Source organism: Diprion similis, chromosome 2 (assembly GCF_021155765.1).
Source record: "Diprion similis isolate iyDipSimi1 chromosome 2, iyDipSimi1.1, whole genome shotgun sequence".
Taxonomy (NCBI): Eukaryota; Metazoa; Arthropoda; class Insecta; order Hymenoptera; family Diprionidae; genus Diprion; species Diprion similis.
This window is the reverse complement of record NC_060106.1, coordinates 21,748,477-21,770,983: the sequence shown is the minus strand read 5'-3', so window position 1 is coordinate 21,770,983 and position 22,507 is coordinate 21,748,477. Positions and strand designations below refer to the sequence as shown.

At 44.4% G+C, this 22,507-nt stretch overlaps 2 protein-coding genes across 2 annotated transcripts; one reads left to right on the top strand and one right to left on the bottom strand.

Annotated features, from left to right (window-relative positions):
• Positions 1–1,928: 1,928 nt before the first annotated feature.
• LOC124414805 lies at positions 1,929–20,828 on the bottom strand. Its single transcript, XM_046895885.1, has 3 exons — positions 20,710–20,828; positions 4,279–4,583; positions 1,929–3,968 (listed from the first exon to the last, which is right to left on the bottom strand). Exons 2-3 carry the CDS (start codon positions 4,444–4,446, stop codon positions 2,616–2,618), a joined length of 1,521 nt encoding a protein of 506 aa, XP_046751841.1. The 5' UTR covers positions 4,447–4,583; positions 20,710–20,828; the 3' UTR covers positions 1,929–2,615.
• Positions 5,204–7,201, top strand: LOC124416325 (outer dynein arm-docking complex subunit 4-like). Its single transcript, XM_046897258.1, has 3 exons — positions 5,204–5,465; positions 5,532–5,807; positions 5,892–7,201. The coding sequence occupies exons 1-3, from the start codon at positions 5,204–5,206 to the stop codon at positions 7,199–7,201; spliced, it is 1,848 nt and encodes a 615-aa protein (XP_046753214.1).
• Positions 20,829–22,507: the final 1,679 nt, after the last annotated feature.

Below are 22,507 nucleotides of genomic sequence, written 5' to 3'. Positions count from 1 at the left end.
TATTTTAACGATTGGGTGAGCCACAAGAATATGATTTCTCTCTCTTTATTCTGACTCTGGGTATGTTCCAGTTGAGTTAAACAAACCCTTTCTGCAGCCCACGAGCCAACTGCCATATACTTATTTAATTACTAATTGCGTGTCTCTTCAATGTTGTTTATGAATGCCTCTTTATACGTATAAGTGATATTAAATCGCGCAAGAAAATATTTGTAACATCAAGAAACATGATTCATCGTCTGAAGAATCTAATTGTAATTATTGAGACGTCAGTTTTCGACTGACGAATTTGTTACATAAACAATTAATCGATGGAAATTTACAGATTACTATAAATAAATATCATTTTTTTTTTTTTATGGAGCATTATTATTTGACTATATATGCTTGTCTGATATGGTAGAATAGAATTGTCTTCTGATAAATTTTTAGAGTACAAACAGATTGACGTAGCGCACGTCCAAGGATGTAGGTACCTACCTACGTTCTGACCTCTAATTGTAAGAACGACTTCGTTCCATCTAATCATTTGAGCTTCGCAACGACAATAAAAGGTGCAGAAGCCTCTCTGGTTCCTTATACCCCAATAAAAATCGATTGTCCTGCACATAGGCGTTGAAGTACTCGTCACATGTCCACGCGTAGGATAGTTATGCCCATACCACTCCAATATCACGCGGATGCATAGGTATAGACATGAAACAGTGTATAACGTTACGTGTACGTGTGTGTGTGTGTGTGTGTGTGTTTCATGAAGTAAGAATAGAATTTCGACTATAGTGTAAATGTATGCGTGTGTATATCTATGGTACAGGTATATATATGTACAAAGTATACAGCTCTGCTAGTCAGAGAAGGGATTTCTGCAATGGCGCGAGATGAGGGTTGCCTCAGCCTTCAGCAAACCCCGCAGGGTTGATATCGAATGTATTCGGCGTTAACCACACAGCGTTGTAAAGGAGATACGATCCGAGTTTTCCAGTAACTACAGCCACCCGGATAATCCGACATAAAAGGGGAAAGATCATGGATGGATTCCCAGTGTTTAACAATTTCCCTGCTGCGTATTACACGGTATTATAGATGCATGTTATGGATCGCTGTTTCGAGAGGTTTAACGTTTAACCATTTGCTTGAAACAAGTGTAGATTATACACGTATATCGTTAGTCAGCAGTATCCTGAATTCGTCTGAAATTAATTGAAATTCTTGCATAATTTAAAGTTTTTTGAATTTCTAGTTATTGAAATTCTTTCGGTTTTCAAGTCAGGCCTTATACACTCTCTCAGGATTTCAGGAATAGTCAAGCACTCACTTATTTCCGTATTGCTTGTCAGAGTCGTCGAGTAGGTGAGATTATTTCCGTGCAGATCACATGAACAATACACACTTGTGTTGATAAAAATTGCGCTTTTCACAGGGACGCATTTGCAAAAGCTTTTCTTTTAAAAGAAGAGGATACTGAATGGCTTTACAATTATTCGCCGACACGGCTGGTTGCCTGAGGTTGTCATACGAGAGATAACTGTAAACCAAAAAAATCAAATATCCTTTCCAATACAATCGATTGCTGGTATGTTATCCGGCGGTTGAATTTTCAATGGATATTTTGAGCGCTTCGGTAGACTCGCGAGGAAAAATCGCAAGGGTACACTTAACTTTGAATTCATGGGGCACGTGTTTACAATTTAAGAGTGGGGGTCAAAACTTGTGAGGATAAATATTTAGGACGGCCGATATATCGAAATTTCAAACACGTGAAAATAAAATAACGAAAGATGAATTGTTCGAAATCTTGACTTTTGTTATTTTATTTTCGCATGTTTGAAGTTTCGATATATCGGCTATTGCAGATATTGATTCTTCCAAGTTTTGACCCTCCGCCCGAATACAGGGTGAAAAAAGCTGAGTATTAAGTGTTATTTCAGCGATAACGGGGTCGCGCATTTAACTAGTCTGATGAACGTTAATGTATGTTACGATATAGTATTATTCGAGTACGATACGTGAAAAAGTCTTTAGAGGAAAATAGGTTCTTTGGTAAATTGACAAGTAGATTATAGACTTATAAATAAAGACGTAGACTGACTGTGTGCAGGACACCTGGAGTCGGGGATCGTAATCCCAGTTCTTCAGGCGATTCCTGTTCCCACTATTACTTATATACTTGCAGGTATTGGCGAGGTGGCTTCGTCTCACAGAGGCTCGCCCCCTCGGCGAGTCGCCAATTTAGCTGCCCTAGTGGCCAATGCGCCTAGAGAACAAACGAGGCCAGTGAGTGTTTCCCACAATGTGGTTCGCCGGGTTTTCTGTGGCTTGATAGGCCTCGGTGCGACCCCATCGACACCGTGGTCGTAAGCGACGTTCCCAGCAGGTGGACCTCTCGATCCAGCAACGGATTTTGGCTGCTGAACAATACTGCGTTGATGGTGATCCACAATAAGAGGAGTCTCTCTCCATAACGCGGGTGTGGCGATTTCCAGCCCTTCCGATTCCCTCCGAAACTCAGCCCCGACGTCATCCTCTCCATCCGCATCATCGTCCTCGTAATTCCCCCCATTATCGGCGTACCGACGGTTATGGTGGACATGGCGCGTCTTGGCTTCGGCCCCGCGTCAGGCGTATTCAGTGTCTGTTGACGCCGAGCGTTCGAGATGATGGTGGTGGTGATGATGGTGGTGATGCTCGGGGTCAACGACGTCCGGTTCCTCTCCCTGGGCCTGAGCCTGGGCCTGAGCGAAGGCGAGGCTTTGCTGGTAGCTGAATAGCTGCCGCTCGAGCGAGTAGTTCTCGGCTTGAAGGGCGGCGATCTCTCTACGCATTTGCTGATTGTGAACACGGCAAACATCGTCGTACTTGTGATAGGTGGCCTGGAATAGAAGATGGCCCTCGTTCCACTCAAGCCGCACCCTGAGCTGCCCCTTGTCAGTTATGAACGGACATTCGACATCCTTGACCTCCGTCACGCCGAGGCTGGTCTCCATTATTATACCCTCGTCGACCGCCTCCTGAGCGTAGTACCGGCCGAACGGAGCTCCGGGTAGAGCAACGGCCTCCTCGCCTCTCATCAAATACGCAGTCCATCCGACATACCGCAGATGGTTCCTCGGTACGTTGTGGATGTCTTTGTAGACGAGGTGCAGCCTCACCGTGTCCGAATGAAGGTCCGCCCTGAGTGCCCAGGCCTGTTTGTCACGGTCGTAGCACGGCGCAGCCGGCAGCACCGGCGGTCCCAGGGCCTGGACCCCGACCTCGGAAACGGTGCGCGCCTCGACCATCTCGAGAGAGACGCGGACGACGCCCTTGTGGGCTATTTCTGACCACCGAATCCGCGGATGCCAGCCAAAGCCGCGCCCGTCAGCGTCCGAGAGGTCCTCGATGTGCCCGGACTCTATCCTCCGGTCCCCCTCCCCCAGGGTGACGTTGTAACGCACTCGGCATCGGTGATCGAAGCCCGTCAGCCTCGCCAAGTAAACGCTCAACCGTCCCTCCTGCCTTCCGTGACCCGTGGACGAGGCTGCGGCGCCAGGACCGGAAGCTGAGATGGCTGAAACGCTGGTCTCGTGGTTGATGGCCTCCTTATCCCCCAACGGGTAGATCACGAGATTCCAGTCAAACCCACCGAATGTGAAGTACCCGGTCTCCAGTTTCTCCGGTTTTTGCTGTCCTGCCGAGAAGACTCCGGTCGGTATCCGCAGCTCGGCAGTGTAGACGGTACGGACGTTCGCCATCGACAACTCGAGCTGGAATTCTCCGTTGGGGTCGGCGAAGTTCCGACTGTAGAGATCCGAAACTGGGATGTAGTTGCGGTTACCCTGGGCCGGAGCATCGTACGTGAACTTAACCCGCTTCCCGGAGAAACCCTCGTTCACTGAAAAGTGCTCCCGGTTAAGGAGGGTGAACGTGAAGTCGACGTAGACTCGCAAACCTGGCGCAGCTCCTCGCCATACCAGATAAACACCCAGGACCTGTGATCAGTGGAAATGAATTCAGCTGAGTAAAATGATTAGAAAACAGTGCAGTGAAATGGTAACACATCGAATAGGATACCAATGGATTCGATTTCAGCATTAGAGTGACTATATCGACTCAACGGATCACATCAAATTTCTTAATTTGAAGAAGCTAACAAGTTCTAACCTACTTTGCATTCATTTATCCTACAACAAATGCTTGGTTATCGAAGGATTGGACATATTGGAACGTGAACGTCAAGAGGTTCAAGGGCTGTATTTAGCAGCGTTAGCAATCCTTATGCGATTAGGGTTTAGCACGTACCTTGTCGCCGCGTGAGAAGGCGACAGCCCATCGCTGGAAGCCACAGACGAGTTCCTTGCTGGTTACGTCGCGTTCTGGGTCGCGGACGACGCTCCTCGTTACGACAAATGAGAAGACCCGCGTACCACCGCGATCGGGCAGCTGCGCGAATCTGTAGAGAAGAGCCATCACCGCATTCCTGCTGTTTTAGGTGAAGATCTCGCGCCCTGCTGCAGGCCTGGAGCACCCCCGCGCTTCCCAGCCTGATCCCGGGCCCTCAGCCCGTCCTTTGACTCAAGTGCCACCCTCTGCTCAAGAGCTCTTTGCTGTGAAATCAAGCATTACTTCGTTCAGCTTGGTGCTCTAATTGTAAATGCGTCACAAACAGCTTTCTGCTAAATTACACAATAGAAGCTACAGAACATTGCGAAAATTCTCGAGCCTTGGAGGAGGTAATAACTATACTATAAGCTCTGAGTTGAATAGGACTTTGCACAAGCATCGGAAGTTGAATGAATGTTATACTATATACTGGGTCGTGGTAAGGGCATTGACTCGTACATTTTCCTGGCAGATTAAATAATAAAGTGAAGTGTAATCAATGTCTGTTCAGTGAAAACAATGAAGAAGTCGATTCGAATAAACGAACAAACATACGTCTCGTGAAAGTGGCTGTTAACATTTTGACACATTGGATTCGGGTTCGGTGAAGATGTAAATTGTCAAAATTACAGTAGATAAGTAACAAATCCACCTCTATGTGAGTTCCATTAAGTAGTACCCGATGCAGGATATCAGCTAAACATATCCCCGAGGTCAAATGTGCGGCTACTTTACTGAACGGGGGAACATTCTCGACTAATTAAAGAGGAAAATAGCGCATAGATCACCTGTTCCCACCGATAACCTAGACACTCAAGTGTGTATTTGCAGAGATTATTCGAAGATGCCTACCTCTGGAAAAACCCCGACTTCAGGCGCAGGTAGCAACACCAAGGACATCTTGGGGGCACAGGTTCTTTATCGAGAATGGGGCTACCGATTTACCCGCCTTGAAGCATATCCCTGTGCGATCAAGGCTTTCAACGCGGCGCAAGCTCACGCGGAAACCAGTGACCTCAGGACATTGCTAGGACTAAGCGTGGCTCTGAGTCGTAACACCAAGTATCATGCGGCTGCTGAGGTCATCGATAAGTGCATGGAAATAGGTTAGACTTTGGGAGATAGGTTCACAAAGCTGCATGGCTGACGGAACACTGTTTCTCGATTTCCAGACCCGCAAAACCTACGGGTGAAATGGAGACGCGTCGAAACACTCTTCGAGATCGCGGAGTTCGGATACAGTCTGATACATGCGCATCAAGGAATGCAGCAGCATGAGTTCCCCTTTGAGTTGGGAGTATTTCAGGGAAACGAGACAGTCCTCGACTGTATTGGGCGTAACACATCGCCGATTGCCCTCAGAGAACTTTTTCCGTGGATTCAAAAAGTTCAGAAGCGACAAATGGAATTGATTGCGAAGCTCGGCGAAGAGGAGGACGAATTTGCGGGTACGTTCCGTTTTATAGACTGCAACTTTCACTTCGTCCATCAGGAATGACTGGGAACGAGTCTAAAATATTTTCTGGCTCTAGCCATCGACGACGAGAATACCAGGCTGAAGGTAAACGATCCAGTGGCAAAGTTGGGGGCTTATCTGAAACAGCTTCATCGCGTTCTGGCTGAGACCTACCTAGGACTGATGGCTCACGACAAAGACATGATGGAAGAGACCCTCAACTCTAGTGCAGTCTGGTCAGCGAACGCGAATAGCAGCAAGGAGATATACGCCCTAGCTGAAGAGTCCTACCGGAAGTCCTGCTATCGACAAGACGTCCTCCGCATACGCAAACCTTACTACACCCGTCGATTTGACCGGAAGGCCTGGCCGCTTGGACATAAGAGAAACGTTCTGCATCTGAAGCAGATTCGTCGTGACAACATAATTATTGAAGCGGATTTCCTGCTGTTACGATTGCACGCAGCGAGAATGAAGCGGGACTACCCACTTTTCTTCCAGTACCTCGACCGCACAAAGGACAAATTCGAGTCTTATAGTGAACGAATGTTTCCACTAAAACGGAAGTGTCTAAACACCATATACAAGATGGCTGCCTGGGCCTACATAGACCCGAGAAATCTAACTTGCCTCGAGGGTGAGACGAAGATACGCTATCTGAAACATCATCTGGGAATAAGAGTTGCCAAACTACCGCGGGACTCGGATCTTGCATGGGTACCAACGATGAACATCAAACACGCTCTGAAGGTCTTTCGCCGCCGGCTCTCACTCGCCTCGGAACCCCTCGAACTCGCTTGGCTCTTTCACGATCTCTGCAAGCTCAACTTCGAGACACGGCGGTTTGACTTAGCTCGTTTTTACGCAAAAAAGGCGCGAGACGCGAGTGCCAACGCCAAGGACGAGCACTGGGCCTTGAACGCGAATCATATTTTCCTCAGGATTGAGGTTATGCAGCATAACCGAAACGAGGCGCGAGAGGCTGCTCAGGTCGCCATGCTGAACGCTAAGCGCCTCGGAATCGATTACCTCGTCGATTTCTATCAGAATGCTATTCGGCTCGTAGACGAAATTGACTTCGAGTCGAGAAGCGGAGTCGACAGCATCGTAAAACGACAGATGCTTATCGTCGATCTTATGCCAGAGGAGTTGAAAAACCGGGTGGACTTCCTTTTCCGCAGTATGAACGTCGTCCCCGCTAGACGCCGACTCTCCGTCATGCCAGGCTGCAAGGCCTTCAATTACAAATTCCCCATGTCCTGTCGACGAAATTCGATACTCCCGGCACCACCTAAGGACCCCGAAAGGGATGCCCGGAATGCTCTACTGCAGCAATTCGCTCCCACTCGCGGTGCCCTCGGTTGGGTGGACTTTGAGGACTACTAGTAGAACCCAGGCAGTTTAACCTCGGGTAGCTGCTTCAATGGCGTCATAAAGTAATTCAATGTTTTTTGGTGTCTCGGGTGAATGTTTACTTCTGAAAGCATGTGTTTCGAGTATTTTTGAGGTCAAGGAATCAGATCATGACCATAAAAAGTTATTTTTTCCGCGTATTCATAGAGGTTCGAGCCTTCGAAGTTGTCGTATTATTGATTATTTTCTCAAATGGCGTTATATGATAGAACAAACTCTTCTTTCATCTTCTTTCTTCGGATGAATTTTTCTTTTGGAAAACATTGAATAATAATATTTTTGCACGCTTGACACCGTTATGACGTCTTGGCAATTAAAGTAGTTAATATTAGTCTTCGTGCTACTGTTCAACCAATCGATCCTGAATTCCCGAGTTCCAGTCAATTGTGCAAATTATTACGAATATCGAAATACACTTTTTGTAATTTGTAAGTAGGATAACGATGTTATTTATAAAGTCCAACTACCAAAAAAACCGTAATCAATGTAAAAATAATCCAACAAATATGTCAGTAAAACGTAGTTCATATACAAGCGAATTAGGGTGTACAATAAACCAAGTAAACCTACCATCACGTTCATATAGATAACGTGTTAAATACCTAAAGACGTATTGTCTTACGCCGCAAACCTTCCTCAGGAGATATTCAACTCACGTAAGTGGTATTAAAACGTATCTTCCGTTTTAGTATTATAGTTCAAACTCGCAGTGAAAAATTTATAGAGATATGTAAGTTAAAAAGACATGTAGACTCCTACTCTTCTCGGCAATAAATTTGAGACCATGCGATGAGATTATGAATCGTAATTAATATTCTTTTCGCGTGGATAAACTCTTGACCGAAATCCTGACTGTGTAGTTTAGTTCGGTGTGACAACAAGTCGGGATGTCGGGTCATCCCAACATGAGTAATACGAACAAAACCGATGTATTCCTACGTGGGTTAACATAGCACTTAGGGGTCAACCCAACACTCTAATAGACTTCTGAACCTACATCCACTACACAGCACGGAGAATACCCAGTTCAACGCTATCCTCTGGGATTACCCCGCGACACGGTCATCTCATCCCTCCAACTAAAATCTCCGTAACAATTCCAGGACTGACTCTGAGCGTAGCTTACGCAAATAGACTTTGCTACCGCGTCATCGCCATTTTGGTTGCGCCTCACGCATGGCATGTTGTCTTCGCAGTTGTTCCAACGAAGCACGTGACGTGTCACGACGATGACAGACTGGTTCGCGGACTCCACCCTTGCCAGGACGCCGTTGTGTCGCCCCAAACATCGGTTCAATCCCTTACCGGACGTCTTTCTGCGAGGTGAAACCGCCACTGAAACATCCGACGAGCCGCAGGAGACGACTATTGCCCATGCCGAGGCCCGCGCCCGCATCCGTCAGCGGAGGAACGGCTCGCGTCTGCTCAGAGGTACGGATCGACAATTTGCCGAGGCACTGCATAGAGAAGCGGACAACCTTCACTACAAGGGCGACTACGAGACTGCGCTGGTTCTCTATCACCGAGCAGCGAGCGTCTGTCCCAGGGACAGCAGTCACGGAGTAGCAGCACGACGTACAGCCGCGGCTATAAACGCGTTAACGCACCCGAGCAAGGCCCTGAACATGCTTCTACCCAAGGCCAAAAACGGAGCCCAACAGGCAGCGGTGATTTGCCCCGAGTCCGCGGCCGTGAGGGCTTCCCGCATCCTCGCCGAGTCCTCGGACCCAGTTGCCGTCGTCCCTCAAATTCTTGGCTTCTTCGATAAGCGCACTGACTTCTGGCGAACTCCCTGTAAGCCTCAATCGCCACCGCAACCTTGCAGAAATGTGACGACCGTGGAACGGAGAGCAGTGAGGATAACGGAACGTGTCAGGAGCATGGAGATGGCTCTAAACAGCGGCGATTTGGCTACAGTACTCCGGATTGGCCACGAGGTCCTAACCAACTTGGACCATGACTTCTCTACCGATTCGACAATCCTGCTCCGCTACGAAGCAACGACCAATCGCATCATCGCCCTCGCTTATGTCGCCCTCAAACGACACGACCGTGCCACGGCTGCAGCGGCAAAGATGACGCGAGCTGCGTCAGCCATTGATGTTCCTCTTCTCATGACGCAGGCCTTGGTCACCCTGGGCAAGGTACATCTGACCTTTGGCCACCTCAACGCGGCTGCACGTGCCTGGGAGAGGCTGATACCCTGTGTTTACGAGCCGATACCTAGAGCCTGGCTGCTGCACGAGATCGGCAGGTGTCATCTGGAAAGTGGCAATCACAAGAAAGCCCTCGAGCTGGCCACCAGATGCCTAGACACCGCCGAAGCTGCAGGTTCCGAAAAGTGGACTTTTCACGGACGGCTTCTTCTCGGCCAGAGTTTGACGCAATTGGGAAGAATTTCCGAGGCTGCAACTGTACTAAGGAGCCTGGAATTCGCTGGGGAAGAAGCTGGCGATGCTCATACTCTGGCCTACGTTCGCGAACTGATCAAACGTCTCGTGCTGGCCTCAGACCAGCAGACTCGATCAGCTAAATGTCTTCAAATCAGCTCAAAAGTGCGTGACCTTAAGGATATAGACACCGCAGAATCCTTCTCAGTTCGTTCCAAGAGCGGCTCCGATACTGACTCAGATTCCGACCACCAGCTGATCCCCGTATACCTTGAACCATGTTGGAATGGGTCATCGTCGTCGTTCGAACGGACGCCAAAGTTCGAACAAGCTTCAGCAGCTGGCGACTCGTGTGAACCTGGTGAACAGGACGATGGACATGGCGTTAGTCGAGGCACCATCAGCACCGGACGTACCTACGATTTGTCGTCGCCCGTCGTTCAACGTCCCTTATCAAACACGACGACCCCACGATGCCGAGATGTAAGCGATGCTGAGACAGAATTTGTGACGATCTTGGGTACTCAGTAATGCTGTATTAACTTTGAAGCTAAGTGACATCTCTGGATTCACTAACTACGTGACGATGAGATTCATGTAGTCAGGACAAATATATAGTAATACATCTAACCTATTGAAGTGTGCAAGGTAAGTATGCTCTGCTCGCACATATGCCATGAAGCTGTTGCACGTGTGAGAGTTGGGGATCGTTTCTATTTCACGGTTTTCTAACTTCAACTTGTTATCGGTTTACACCCGCCTCGAAGCTAGACTAGAGAGATTCTGGCGGCAGTTCAACCAGCCCTGACTCCGGAATCGAGTAAGTGGGTACGGTTGTGTATAGCCATAGATATATTGCAAGATACATGGAGGTTCGCGTTTACTGCACGCCCGGGCTGACAACCCGAACCCGGGGACACCTCCTGCCTATCTACCTGTTGAACCCTATCTTTTACTGAACTGTTTCAATCTTCCAGTGGCAGGAGTTTGAACGACGAATTCTCGCACTGCCCGCTAGTCCAGGTAGCATTGCAGACCTGCGGAAACTTTCATGAGGTATAATATGTGCCACGAGGTCAAGTTCATGCCGTTGTAGAAAATGTATTTCCAGTGCCCTGCGGGCGGTTTGACCAAACGTATCGTATAACAGCTTCAACTCACGCTACTGGATGCTGTAAGGGTTTCACATCGTTATTACGATTTCTATGATCTTAAGACCAGTTCACTGTGGTCGTTGCCGCGTCGTAGCTGAGGCTACTGGTTCATTTTCCTTATCTTTTAATAACCCGACGGACGCTGTTGACATAGGCAGCTCAGGTCTTTCGGACGTTCCATTTCAAAGTTAACGAGGTGCACGAGATCCGGTGGCATAAGGTCGCGGCAAGAGATCCGCACAGGACAAGCCCCTATATCCAGAATGTACTGTAGATTCCTGATATCACCGTGTTATTACGCAGCGTCGTATGCACGACCTATTTAAAGATAATTATAGGGAATAATCATCAGAAATTACCCGAGGAAATTTTCTTCGATTTAGCACTGAGGTCATTTAATCAAATCTTCGTAGATTGCATCCGAAGAAGATTACACCCCAGGATTTTGTTTGTTCGGTAGTCAATTCTCTGGTATTGGTTTTTTCTCATCGGTGTGGGGCCGGAGTTTGTTGATTCGTAGCTCGATTACTTAGGTTTTGGAGTTGATGGTAGGGCAGAAGGTTCGGGAATAGGGGTATAATCTTTATCGAGTTCCGGAAGAAATATTTACGTTGGAGAATCCTTCCGAGGGATTTTTTCTGTAATCAACGTCTCGGGGGTTGAAACCGGCATTCGTCAGTCCTTAACCTAACACAAGTGCCTGGCTCTTATAAGTTATTTGGAACAGAACAAACGAGTGTTTTGCTCGTAACTTGTAATTACTGGTCGTTATTCCTCGGGCGATGGAGGTGGAGGTGGTGGACGAGGTCGCGAGATGGTGAAAACGGCTAGAAGCTTTCATCTCGTTGGCACGATCGCTAACGTCAGAGTTCACGGGACGAGGTGCATCCAGCGGCGGCTAAAATCGCCTGCACGATAGCTCGACAACGTGCACCACCTACTCCCGTCCACCTCGGACGACGTACCGAGTCCTCAGGCAGGTGAGTATTGATCGAGGCAGCTTGCAGGGAAGGGCGTACGGACGGACGGACGAACGGATGGATGGACGGGACGAGAACGAGAACGAGAACGAGAACGAGAACGGGGGTAGTTCGTATAGGGGTGCCCAACTGTTGCATTCAACTCGCACGACTATCCGTTCTCCGCCCTGTCAAGAACGAACGCAGCCGAGGAGCGAGGAGCAACAGGCAGCCACCGAGCTGTTCGCCATTCTGAACGGAGTTTGTTGCTCAGAGTCGTACTTGTGCGTAATAAAAATGTACGGAAAGTCGAATCGATGAGCAGAGACAAAATTAATTCGACCCTTAAATGTATGGAACGAAAGTAGACGAGACAAAATTTGAAACCTTAAAATAGCGGCTGACAAAAGCTCGGATAGCGATATTACGTAACCACCCTAAAAGTGTCAAGTCAGCTCGTTCCATAATTATTGTGAAATTTCATTTCACTGTGGAGCCACCCTGAGTTATATCATACCCCTCGACTCGTTCTTCGTTTCGTTTTTTTTTCTTTTCTTCTCTTTTTCGTTCACCAAGCAATGAATAAAAATCCGAACCCCCATTTGTAAATTTCACTGGGATGCTGATGATGTAATTTTTCGCAATTTCGCACGCTGGTATATAAGCTGCTATATATCTTGGCGTCAGGGGATGGATGCTGTGTCTAGATTTATCTGCGTCCTCGGGCGATCCATAGTTCCGTTAATAGAAAACAAAACTCGTTATCCAGAACCATGAGCGCGTGGTACGAGAAGAGGAATATTTTGTGTATAATGTGTATACTCCAGGCATGTCTCTTAGGTAAGCAAAGCCAAGAGTGAGAACTCGAGTCTGAGGTTAGACGGGGTATGGAATCGATCGTTGGGGTGCGTCAGCTGGCTCTGAGGAAACGGGTAACGAGAAAGCTGGTAGAAAAGAAAATCGTCATTTCCAAACCCCACGAGACGTTGTGCTAAATTCTGGCATTCAAGTGGGCGATATCAGTCCAATATTTTCATTACCATTTTCGGAATATGTATATTTCCCACGCTTTGCATAATGCTTCAGGGGCAATTCATTCAGTTGTTATTTCAACGCGCGAAGGGATGTTGAAAAAGAGTAGAAAAAAATGGGGCGGGGGTGAAGAAAAAAAAAAAAGATAATAATGAATAAAACGAGGAGAGAAACCACGCGAAAAGTTGAAGTTCAGGAATTCTGATCAATTTTCATTAACCCATCGAGAATTTCTCGCTGCGGTGGTGTAACGTCGAAACTATTTTACTGCAGGAATTATGACTCGGGCTGGTTCTCTAACGATAAACTCCGAACAAGTATGTTGAAAATTTATGACCGCTTCGAGGGTGTAGAAGTAGGTTTCAGAGTATGTATATCAGCGAGGTTCAGAAGGTATAATCAAGAGCCGATGACACGGTTTAAAAATCGTGTGTGAAAATTTCTACGGCTGTTTTCCGCGTTCACACTGTGACGTATAATTTTTGGGGCGAGTTTATACCGATTAACGATAAGCATGAGAGTTTCTCGGCTTTATTCCCCAAATTTGCAGAAAAGAAATCCGTCTGCGATATTTTATCAACAACCGACGAATCGATACAACGTCGATAACATTTTGAGACTCCGACTGCACAGGTAAAATGAAAAAGATTCGAAGGTCGAAAAAAATTATCCTACCGCGGCAAGCGAGGGATTTTATGAAATTTTCCGAGTTCAAGTTACTGCACGACGGTATTAACTTCACCCCCTACACTTTATAGGATGTTTTCTCCGACTCTGCAATATCATTATACCTTATATCACACCTATCCAATTACAGAGCTCCTAAATGACTGGGATTTAATTTAACCGAGGACTGTTTTGATCATTATTCCTTGAAATATTTAGTCGACACAATTAACACGCAAGTTACGTCAAAATTCCTAAGTACCTATAATTAATTTATGAGGATATATATGTATATCGTACATGCACGCGTCCAGGCACATAAACATTTTACACCTGAATCAAATCGAGATCGTGTAACGCCCTCATTCCATACTTTATATTTCCTATCAAGATGGAGAAGGTGGCACTGTGGGAGGGGATCTCGTTTCTTGAAGTATAAATCAAGTCAGATTAGGGGTAGAATTTATTTTTTCACCCTGTGCGCAAGGCTATAAGGCAAGAGGCTATAAGGGGGCTCAGCTCCTTTGACTGAACCTTATACATTAAAGTATAAACTGCTGCGTACCATTTCAGACAGGTTCTGCACTTTGTACGCCAAAAAAGTAACGAATCGGAGGAAAAGAATTAGATTTAATAACCGGGGAGAGCCAGCGTTAACAAGTTATAATCTATTTTTCATGTAGATCACTTTAGTTGCTGTTAACCCTTGACTGGTGGCGTTAATTTTTTTGTTTTCCGCAGACAAGTGGACTCGTGCCGCTCGTTTCGACGCACCACAAATTGAACATAATTTATTTGTCCCTGTATTTTGCACGAAAATTATACTTTCCAAAAAATATATGAATTCAATATACGTTTTTTCACGAGAGAATCGGATACTTCTATTTTTGTAATTTATGAGACTGAAATATGTCACGTTATAAAAATTGTTTGAAATGATATTATTATATATTTTTTCAACAAAACTATGCCCATATTCATTATTCGGTGTGTTAAACTTTCAAGAATACTACGTCATATAAAGTTATTTACAAAATACATTCTGGACGAATGATTGTCCTCCTGAGAAAAGAAAAAAAAAAAAAAAATAAGGAGTTGCAATATCGGTTGAGGGGTCTAAGAGTTCTTAGTACAAATACAAAAAGCAGGAACTTTACTTTCAATAGTCACGAGCGAGAAGAGAAGGGAATGAAATAGAATAGAATAGAATAAACGAAAAGGGAAAAGGTAGACAATTGATCTGTAGGGAGTGAAAGGGTCACGATTATCCGAGAAGATGGTGCGCAGGGTGTGAAAATTATTGTTCTCATCAGGTGAAAAGCTTGAAGCGTGAAGGAGACTTATTTTCACTGCAGGATGTAAGACCTTGTCCAGTAAATAAACTTCCGGGTTAATAAACGAAGACACGCGTGTAAAGGAGTCATGGAGGGAAGCAGGCAAGCAGGCAGGCAGGCATTCGGATAGTCTGGGAGGCGCGAATCGCCCGAGTCGGGAAGGGTAGGTAACGACCACTCGGTCGACGGCACCCTCGTCGTGGCTAAAACTCCTCATCGTCAGTCCACCACTCAACAAAGTCCCGAGCTAAACTACGCGGCGTCCTCGTCTTCGCACTCAACGGCTTCGTCTTGATCTTCTACAGGGGATGAAAAGTAATTCACGTGACATCGGGCCTGAGCCGCGACGGCGTCGATCGCAAGAGAATGAATATAAGAGTGGAGAGAGAGAGAGGGAGAAAGAGAGAAGAGAAAGGAAAGACGGTGTCAGTCGAGCCAATATCCTCGAGCCTCTGCATTATACACCCGGAGAGAAAACGAAAGGTTGAGAATTGGGGTGAGAGGGAGAAGAGAATCTCGGATTCTGAACTTGCATCGCGAGCCTCTCCGAGTCGAATTTAAGGGGCCATTTTCTTTCATCGGTTTGCCATAAACGGGCGGCCATCCGCGCTGAATGGCCGGTGAAGCAGGAGCGGTGCAAAAGACCCTCGTGGTACCAGAGAGTAATTGACGTCGATCTAATAGATTGAGTTCGACCGCAACCGAGTTCAACCAGCCCCTGCAGCCTCGCCTTTGGCCTTTCCCTCCCTCCTTCCCTCTCTCCCTCCCTCCCACTCACTCTCTCTCTCCTTCCTTCCGGAGCTTTCTTTCTTCCCTTAGTAGTTAGTCCCCTCTCGTCATATATTCCCCGGCCCCGGGACAGGAAAAAGTGGAACCGGAAGTGACACGCGGCCCAGCCCCGAGGCGCGTGGGATGTACGCGGAACCTCCTTGGCGATGAGATTATGGTCCCGGGTGAAACTCGACCGAACCTCCCACCACCGCCACCTCCGGGATTCCGTAACTCCTCGACGCCGAGGGAGGCTAATCGCGCATTCATTCAGCCTCGAGTCTCATTCACCATGCAGTTGTACGTTGCTCGTCGAGCTGTTCACCGCCATTCGTTGCTATACGTCGACTTGGCTTTTTACAATTTTTGTACGGAATTGAACGTTCTATAAAAAAGGTTTCTTATCATTTTACGATAAATCTATTCTTTCAAAACTTATTTACGGCCTTCTTCGTCACTTGGAACAATATTTTTGACTTGAGTTTTGAAAAAATAGTCGAATTTTTTCGCTGGCTTGATGTTAATTTTGTCTTTCACTTTCAACATGTCAAGCGAAATAATTAATTGTCCAACCAAGGATAAGAGTTTGTTATTATAATTAAGAGGTTTAAACAAATTGGAAATAAACATTATTTCGTTCATTCGATTGTCAGACGAACTGCGTATTGTGTATTAGCTTTGGTATATTCTTGAGCTGCGATAATTTTCTTAAAATGTCAAGATAAAAAAAAACTAAACTCGCAATAGAAACATTAGTAATACCGATTTTTTTGCTTGAAATCGTTCATCAGTAAACTCGTTCGATTTTATTGTGTGATAGTTCGTAATTTTGTTGAGATAAAAAATTTATGCAAATACATTGAAATATTTTTTTCAATAGTCAACTTAATATTGCTAATCCTCGATCAAAACGGAGATCAGCGTAACCTCAAACAACTGATTAATCTGGCTGACCATGATGGGCAAGCGTACTTCAGATTTGTTTCGAGTTCATAAAACTTCAGCAGGTCGTTTATTTTTGTTCCTCTTTTTTTTCTACTTTGTTATTCGAGTAACCCGAAAACTACTGGACCCATGAGATACAAAATCTAATCGGTTCTTAGTTAACAAAAGCCCCATAAATTGAGACCAAAATCAACCAAATCCGTTCCCCAAATCCAAAAAATTTTAAACTATCAGTAGATGGTAGTCTGGTCCAAGAGATTTAGTGGAAAATCAACTTTTCACTGTCGAGGTGATTATAATAACTTTGTCTTTACATGCAGAGAAAACAGAGAAGATGGTATTTAAAAATTGAACGTTTAATGATACGATCCTGATAGAAAAGAGATTGATTATGATCGCAGAGGAAATGAAACGATTGTATAGTACAGATATTTTACCGTTTAAAAGTGATTTGAAATTCGAAAACCGACGCGAATATAAATTTGATACCTAAATAGATATAACGCGACGTATCGACTACCTTAAAATAAAATTAACGACAAAATATTTCCTCCTAAATAATCCATTGTCTCAATAAGACGATGGCGATGTGTCGGAAAAGGAAATCAAACAGCATATCTTTTCCGCGATGTATAACCCAACCCAACCCATCCTTTTAAGAAATGAGAAGATATAATCTCCATCTTTCAATGTACCTACGTTCTGACGAAATAGCTCCAGCTTTTACAACACGAAGGCATTGTACGAGGTGACTCGATACTCCTTCTCCCGTCGCTATTGTTTGCATTTCAATTTTCACAAACGGCACAAAAACCTGGAAAATACGAGGCGCTTTTCACCGTCGAACCAGCCACAAATTGCTCGAGGCTCTCACTCAACTTAGAATCAGTTGTTAGACTCCAGAGATTCATCAATGCCGTGAATAAGCTACCTTTCCCGAATGTTGCGCTGATATCATTGTTTTCGGATGAATTTCGCGAGGTTGATAGAAACGAGGTTCACAGTTTGCGATTAGATTGACGAATGAATCTTTCCTACGAAGAATGCCTAAAATTTTCTGTACCAAAGTAGAATAAATATATGAACACGTTATACCGAAGTCTGGAAATTAATCCGGCATCTTTTAAAGCTCGTATAACTTTCGCCAATTTCATAACAACTTTTTCCATGAGAACCTTTCAACTTTCATATACAATTAAATACGTGCCTGCGATTATACGGTCTCAATACTCATCACAAAGAACCTTTTCAATGTATATCGAAGTTACGCCTTGAGGTACAAAATAAAAATTTTTATTTCCAGCATGGACATGAAAAATAAGAGGTTCGATTCCGAAAATATTTTGCCGATTTAAACAGGCGTAGATGAGTCGTTGATTTTTTGCACAAAACCTGCGTTTGCAGAAAATAAAAATTAATGATCTGGAACTGAATCATTCGAATGCAATATTACTTTTTTTCATACATCTGGCTGTAAGAAAAGATAAGTGTAAAAGTTTTGGCGTACGGAAAGCGGCCGACGGATAACACGAGGCTTTAGAAAGGCGATCCTAAATGCGCTCGGGAAATGATTGAAAAGGTTCGCGTGCGTGATTGATCGGTGTAATTCTGCAGATCGTTTTGCACGGTGCCAACCTTCTTTGACTTCGCTTTATTTGTGTGTAATATTTCGACTGGCATTTTAAGCGAACCATAGCGGGCGAAGCTGACTTTGATAAATGAGAAGAAGGTGTACAGATTCTGTAACGTTCTAATTATTTCCCATACTGTGAACACAATTTTTCACACGGTGTATATAATGCTAACGATGAGTGTAATCAGCGAGATAAAGAACGAAGGTTAGTCGATCATGAAAACGTTTCGATTGGTTCACTGATCCGCAATATCTGTCAGTTGAAAATCTTTCGAGCATTAATTCGCATATTCGCAAATATCCCGCACATAGATACATGTATATATAAACGGGCTGATGCCGTTCGGATCTAATATGATAACGCAATCGCTTACAGACGCATAACAGGCGAGCGTTTCATATTATAATCCAATAAACTAGGATGATGGCTTTCGAATAATCGAGTTGCGCGGCTGCCGCGGTGCTTTTGGAGCTTTATTTATCTAATCACTTTTTTTTCACCCCATAGCCACTATGGCTCCACGTTTTATACGTGCAAATTGTCCGTCCCAACCCCCGGAAGAAGAACGCAGTAGCGGCGGTTGGTTACGGGAAAAATTAATTGCTACGCTGCAACAACGTCGTAACCGCTTTTATACGTCCCTCCTCTCTCAAAGTATTATAAGGTAGGCGAGTACATAGACACACGGGTATTACACCCGCGAACAAAACGACACGTTAAAATTTCCCCTCTCGTTGGAGGAACGAGTTGTGATCACGTCGCAGAAAAATTTATAATTGCCGGCTTATGCAGCTCGCGTTGAACATAATTTGGTCAACGCAGAGACACCTGGCTTTCGCCTTCTTTCTTTCTTTCTTTTTTCTTCTTTTTTTTTCATTTTTGTCGAAAATATTACAATATTTTCAGGGGTCTGAGGTAAATTCCGCACCGTCGTCGCGTCAACGATCCTTTTCACACCGTTAATTAGGTTGGTGATTACTTACAACACGCCGTGGGAATTATATATACTTAAGGAAAATTTGCGCAGGTGTACAGAAAAAAGAAATAATAATAATAATGATAATAACAACAATTCCCGTAGCTTTGCACCTAGCTTATGCTTTTCGCCAATCGCTTTTTTTCCATCCAACTTGTAAAATATTTCTTCTCATTTTTCACCTCCGGGATCTGATCCGTCCCCTCGATAATCCGGCTTGAAAATTTTTGAAACTCTGCGGGTACCCCGGAAAATAAAAGAAACGTCAAACATTTCCGATGGATTTGAATCGTAAGCAATATCATCGAGGATAACAGATCAATTCATTCTACATTCCCTAATCCAATGGATGTTTCATCTATGCAGACAAGATAACGCGACGACGCGTTGCAGCAATAAATTTGTACGACTAAAACCAATGCGAATTCTTCACATGCTATTTTCTCGAGATTGGAATAACACGGTTGAACAGTTGTTCATCTAGTGAAGAGAATCTCTCGTATTTGCACAGCTGCTCATTCGAGTTCGCCGAATTAATCAGTTCGTGTAACTGATATCTGTGCAGCTCGATGAACATCTGGGTGAAAACTGATCGACAATTTGCGAAAAATCGAGATCGGGAAGCATTACATGTACCTCAACATCGTAATTTGCTTTTTAACATGACAAGGCAGAATATAAATCCAAAACTTCTTATCAATTTTTCATGCAATATCTCTGTTTCCGCGATCAACTTCTGTTAAAACGTACGTTGTGATCAGATTGCTCGGTCAGTGTATGGACTGAATTATACACGAACTGCTATCGTGTAAAAAGATTTTTGTGCCTCGTGCCTATTGAATATCGCATGATTCGCAACGACATAAACGCGTGAGTTCGATACAGAATGAGTGATATTTCAAAAGCTTCATAGTGTACGAGGAATACATGTTCAATATTGACCATTGTAAAAGGCATTAATAAAACTATAAAGCGATTTACGATATCATCGCAATTTCGACTAAAATTCTTCTTTGGCTAATGGTTTTTGCTTTTCACTTTTGGACATTAAATTGTACGAAGCACAATATGTTACACCACCTACGCATTCCCCGCGCATTTTCCGATACACCTCAACAATGGCATTATTGTAATGATAATAAAATGAGAGGCTGCATAAACGGAATGCAAAATGTCCCGTGTTAACCGGACGGATGTAGGTATGTATATAATGCAGACTTTATAATCGAGAGAAGACTCAAATATCGGATAATATCTATAATTTTGCGTAAAGAGTGATCGAAGCTGCTGGCTGCACACGCGGAGGGAAATGATTATTTGAATAGAGCGATATTCGTTCGGTTTAAATAAATGCGGCGAACACGAAATACTTACTTAATTGAAAAAGATACTTTTGTTGATCTAACAAATTAACTTAGTTGAATCAATTGAACGTTATTTCAGATCAATAGATCTTTAATATAGACAAATAAGCATTTACTTCGCCGCTTGTGAACACATATTTAGTTGATTCAATGACTTTTCTATCTGACGATCAATCTACAAATATTCCAATCTGCGGTAATACACCTGTTATACAAAGAGATAATGCTTAATGTATTATACATGAGATGTTATACGTACGATATCGAGCCCTCGGACTGCAAACGACGAGATCCAATCTCGGACGATCGGTGGAAAAGTAGCCACTCGTATATACGAAATTCGAATATAAGTATTCGAAGTATGAAAATTCACCTTCACGATCACCAGAATCACGTGAACATCTGAGCAGAAAGCACATGCACTTGATGCGTGTGGAGATGAAGAATAGAATGAAAGAAAGTGAGAAAGAGGAGAGAAAAAAAAAAGGAAGGTACAATTGACCGACCACACCAGCACTCGGTGAGAACGACGCGTCGCTTGTTGTTAGTCTTACTTAGTTATGTCTTGTGCAATAAAATTATCCGTTTTATCTCCAACTCAGGTACGCACGATACGCGATTTACTCGTATTAGGGCTACGCTGATCGCGATGGATGTGTCCAAACGCGACTTGACGTGCCTCTCGCGCGAGGCTCGCTGCTGGCTGGTGGGTTTATGGTTTATCGCCGACGGACGGCGACGCTGGCGTCCCGACGCCGCTCTGCCGGCGCCCCGGCGCCCCGGCCGACCGAGCTTGCACCCTCGACGCTGGGCGCACGCGTGCCTCGGCACCTCGAGAGGCAGGCAGGCACCCTTCCGAAAGCGTCGGGGCGCGTCGGGACGCCGTTCGAGGAGATACCTACCTACCTACCTACCTACGTTCGGTTGGACACACGACTCGCGGATGCACCGAAGAATTTAGTAACCGGTATCCGTAAGGTCCATCCACTTGTCGAGGTGCCTTTCGACTCTTAAAGACTCTTAGATGTAAAAGCTTGAAGGCAAAGAAATTTAACTATAATTGTTCACACTTGCGTAGAATCGCACAACTGAAATTCAATCTAGTTTAAAAAAAAGTGATTCGAACAATGGGTTCTAAAAATGTAAAAAAAGATATCCAGGTAATGTTTAAGGATCTCGTAGAAAAAGCTTTCTTATTGTCAGTTTTTATTAATCAAAATTCATTGTTTAAATATTGTAAAACATCGGCTATGGTAAGGTATTTTCGATAAACGAATGTCGGCGCAGTGTCGAGATGAAAACAAGATTTAAATCATAAAGATGGAGAAATTATTTTTATGTATCTCGTTGATACTACAAAGTTTCTTTTGGCCATTATTTCATTACGGACAAGTCAATTCGCAGTCAACTTTTATGACGTCGATTGTAAATCGAAAATCTGGAGGACATTCGCGAAATTACAGTTGAAATATAGCTACGTGGTCAAATATTGGTACTGAGTACGTCTTTTTACTCTGAACTCAAACAGTTGACTTCATTCTCCACCGGCAATAACAGAAATACCTGTAAATTGCACTCTGTAATGCTATTGCTTGGGTTAGAGGTTTAAAGTGGATCGTTTCAATGGGCAGAGACTGGAAAAAACTTCCCGCTATTGCAGCCATTATTTTCTAAAATAAGAATACTAGAGAAAAAGATTTTAATTTCGGTAAAAACTCAGATATTGCTCGGAGTTTTGAGTTGAAATATTTTCGGAGAAGAAAGTGTACATTTTTGATAATATTTCAACACTTATACATATAAGAATAACTGGCTTGGCAGAAACTGAAATCATCAAAGTCCATTGATTCATCGTTCTCGAGATAATGGCGTCCAAATAGTCGGAAGTGACTTTCTACGGATATCAAATGAAAGATTAACTTTTCCTTCACAGAGTAAATTATCCAACAACTTTTTATACTCTTCTTTGAATACAGAGAAGCGAGAAGTTAAAAATCTTTCTGTGTACACAGGTATTGTTTTACGTACATGTTCCGTACTGGCGTGCCATTAAAGAG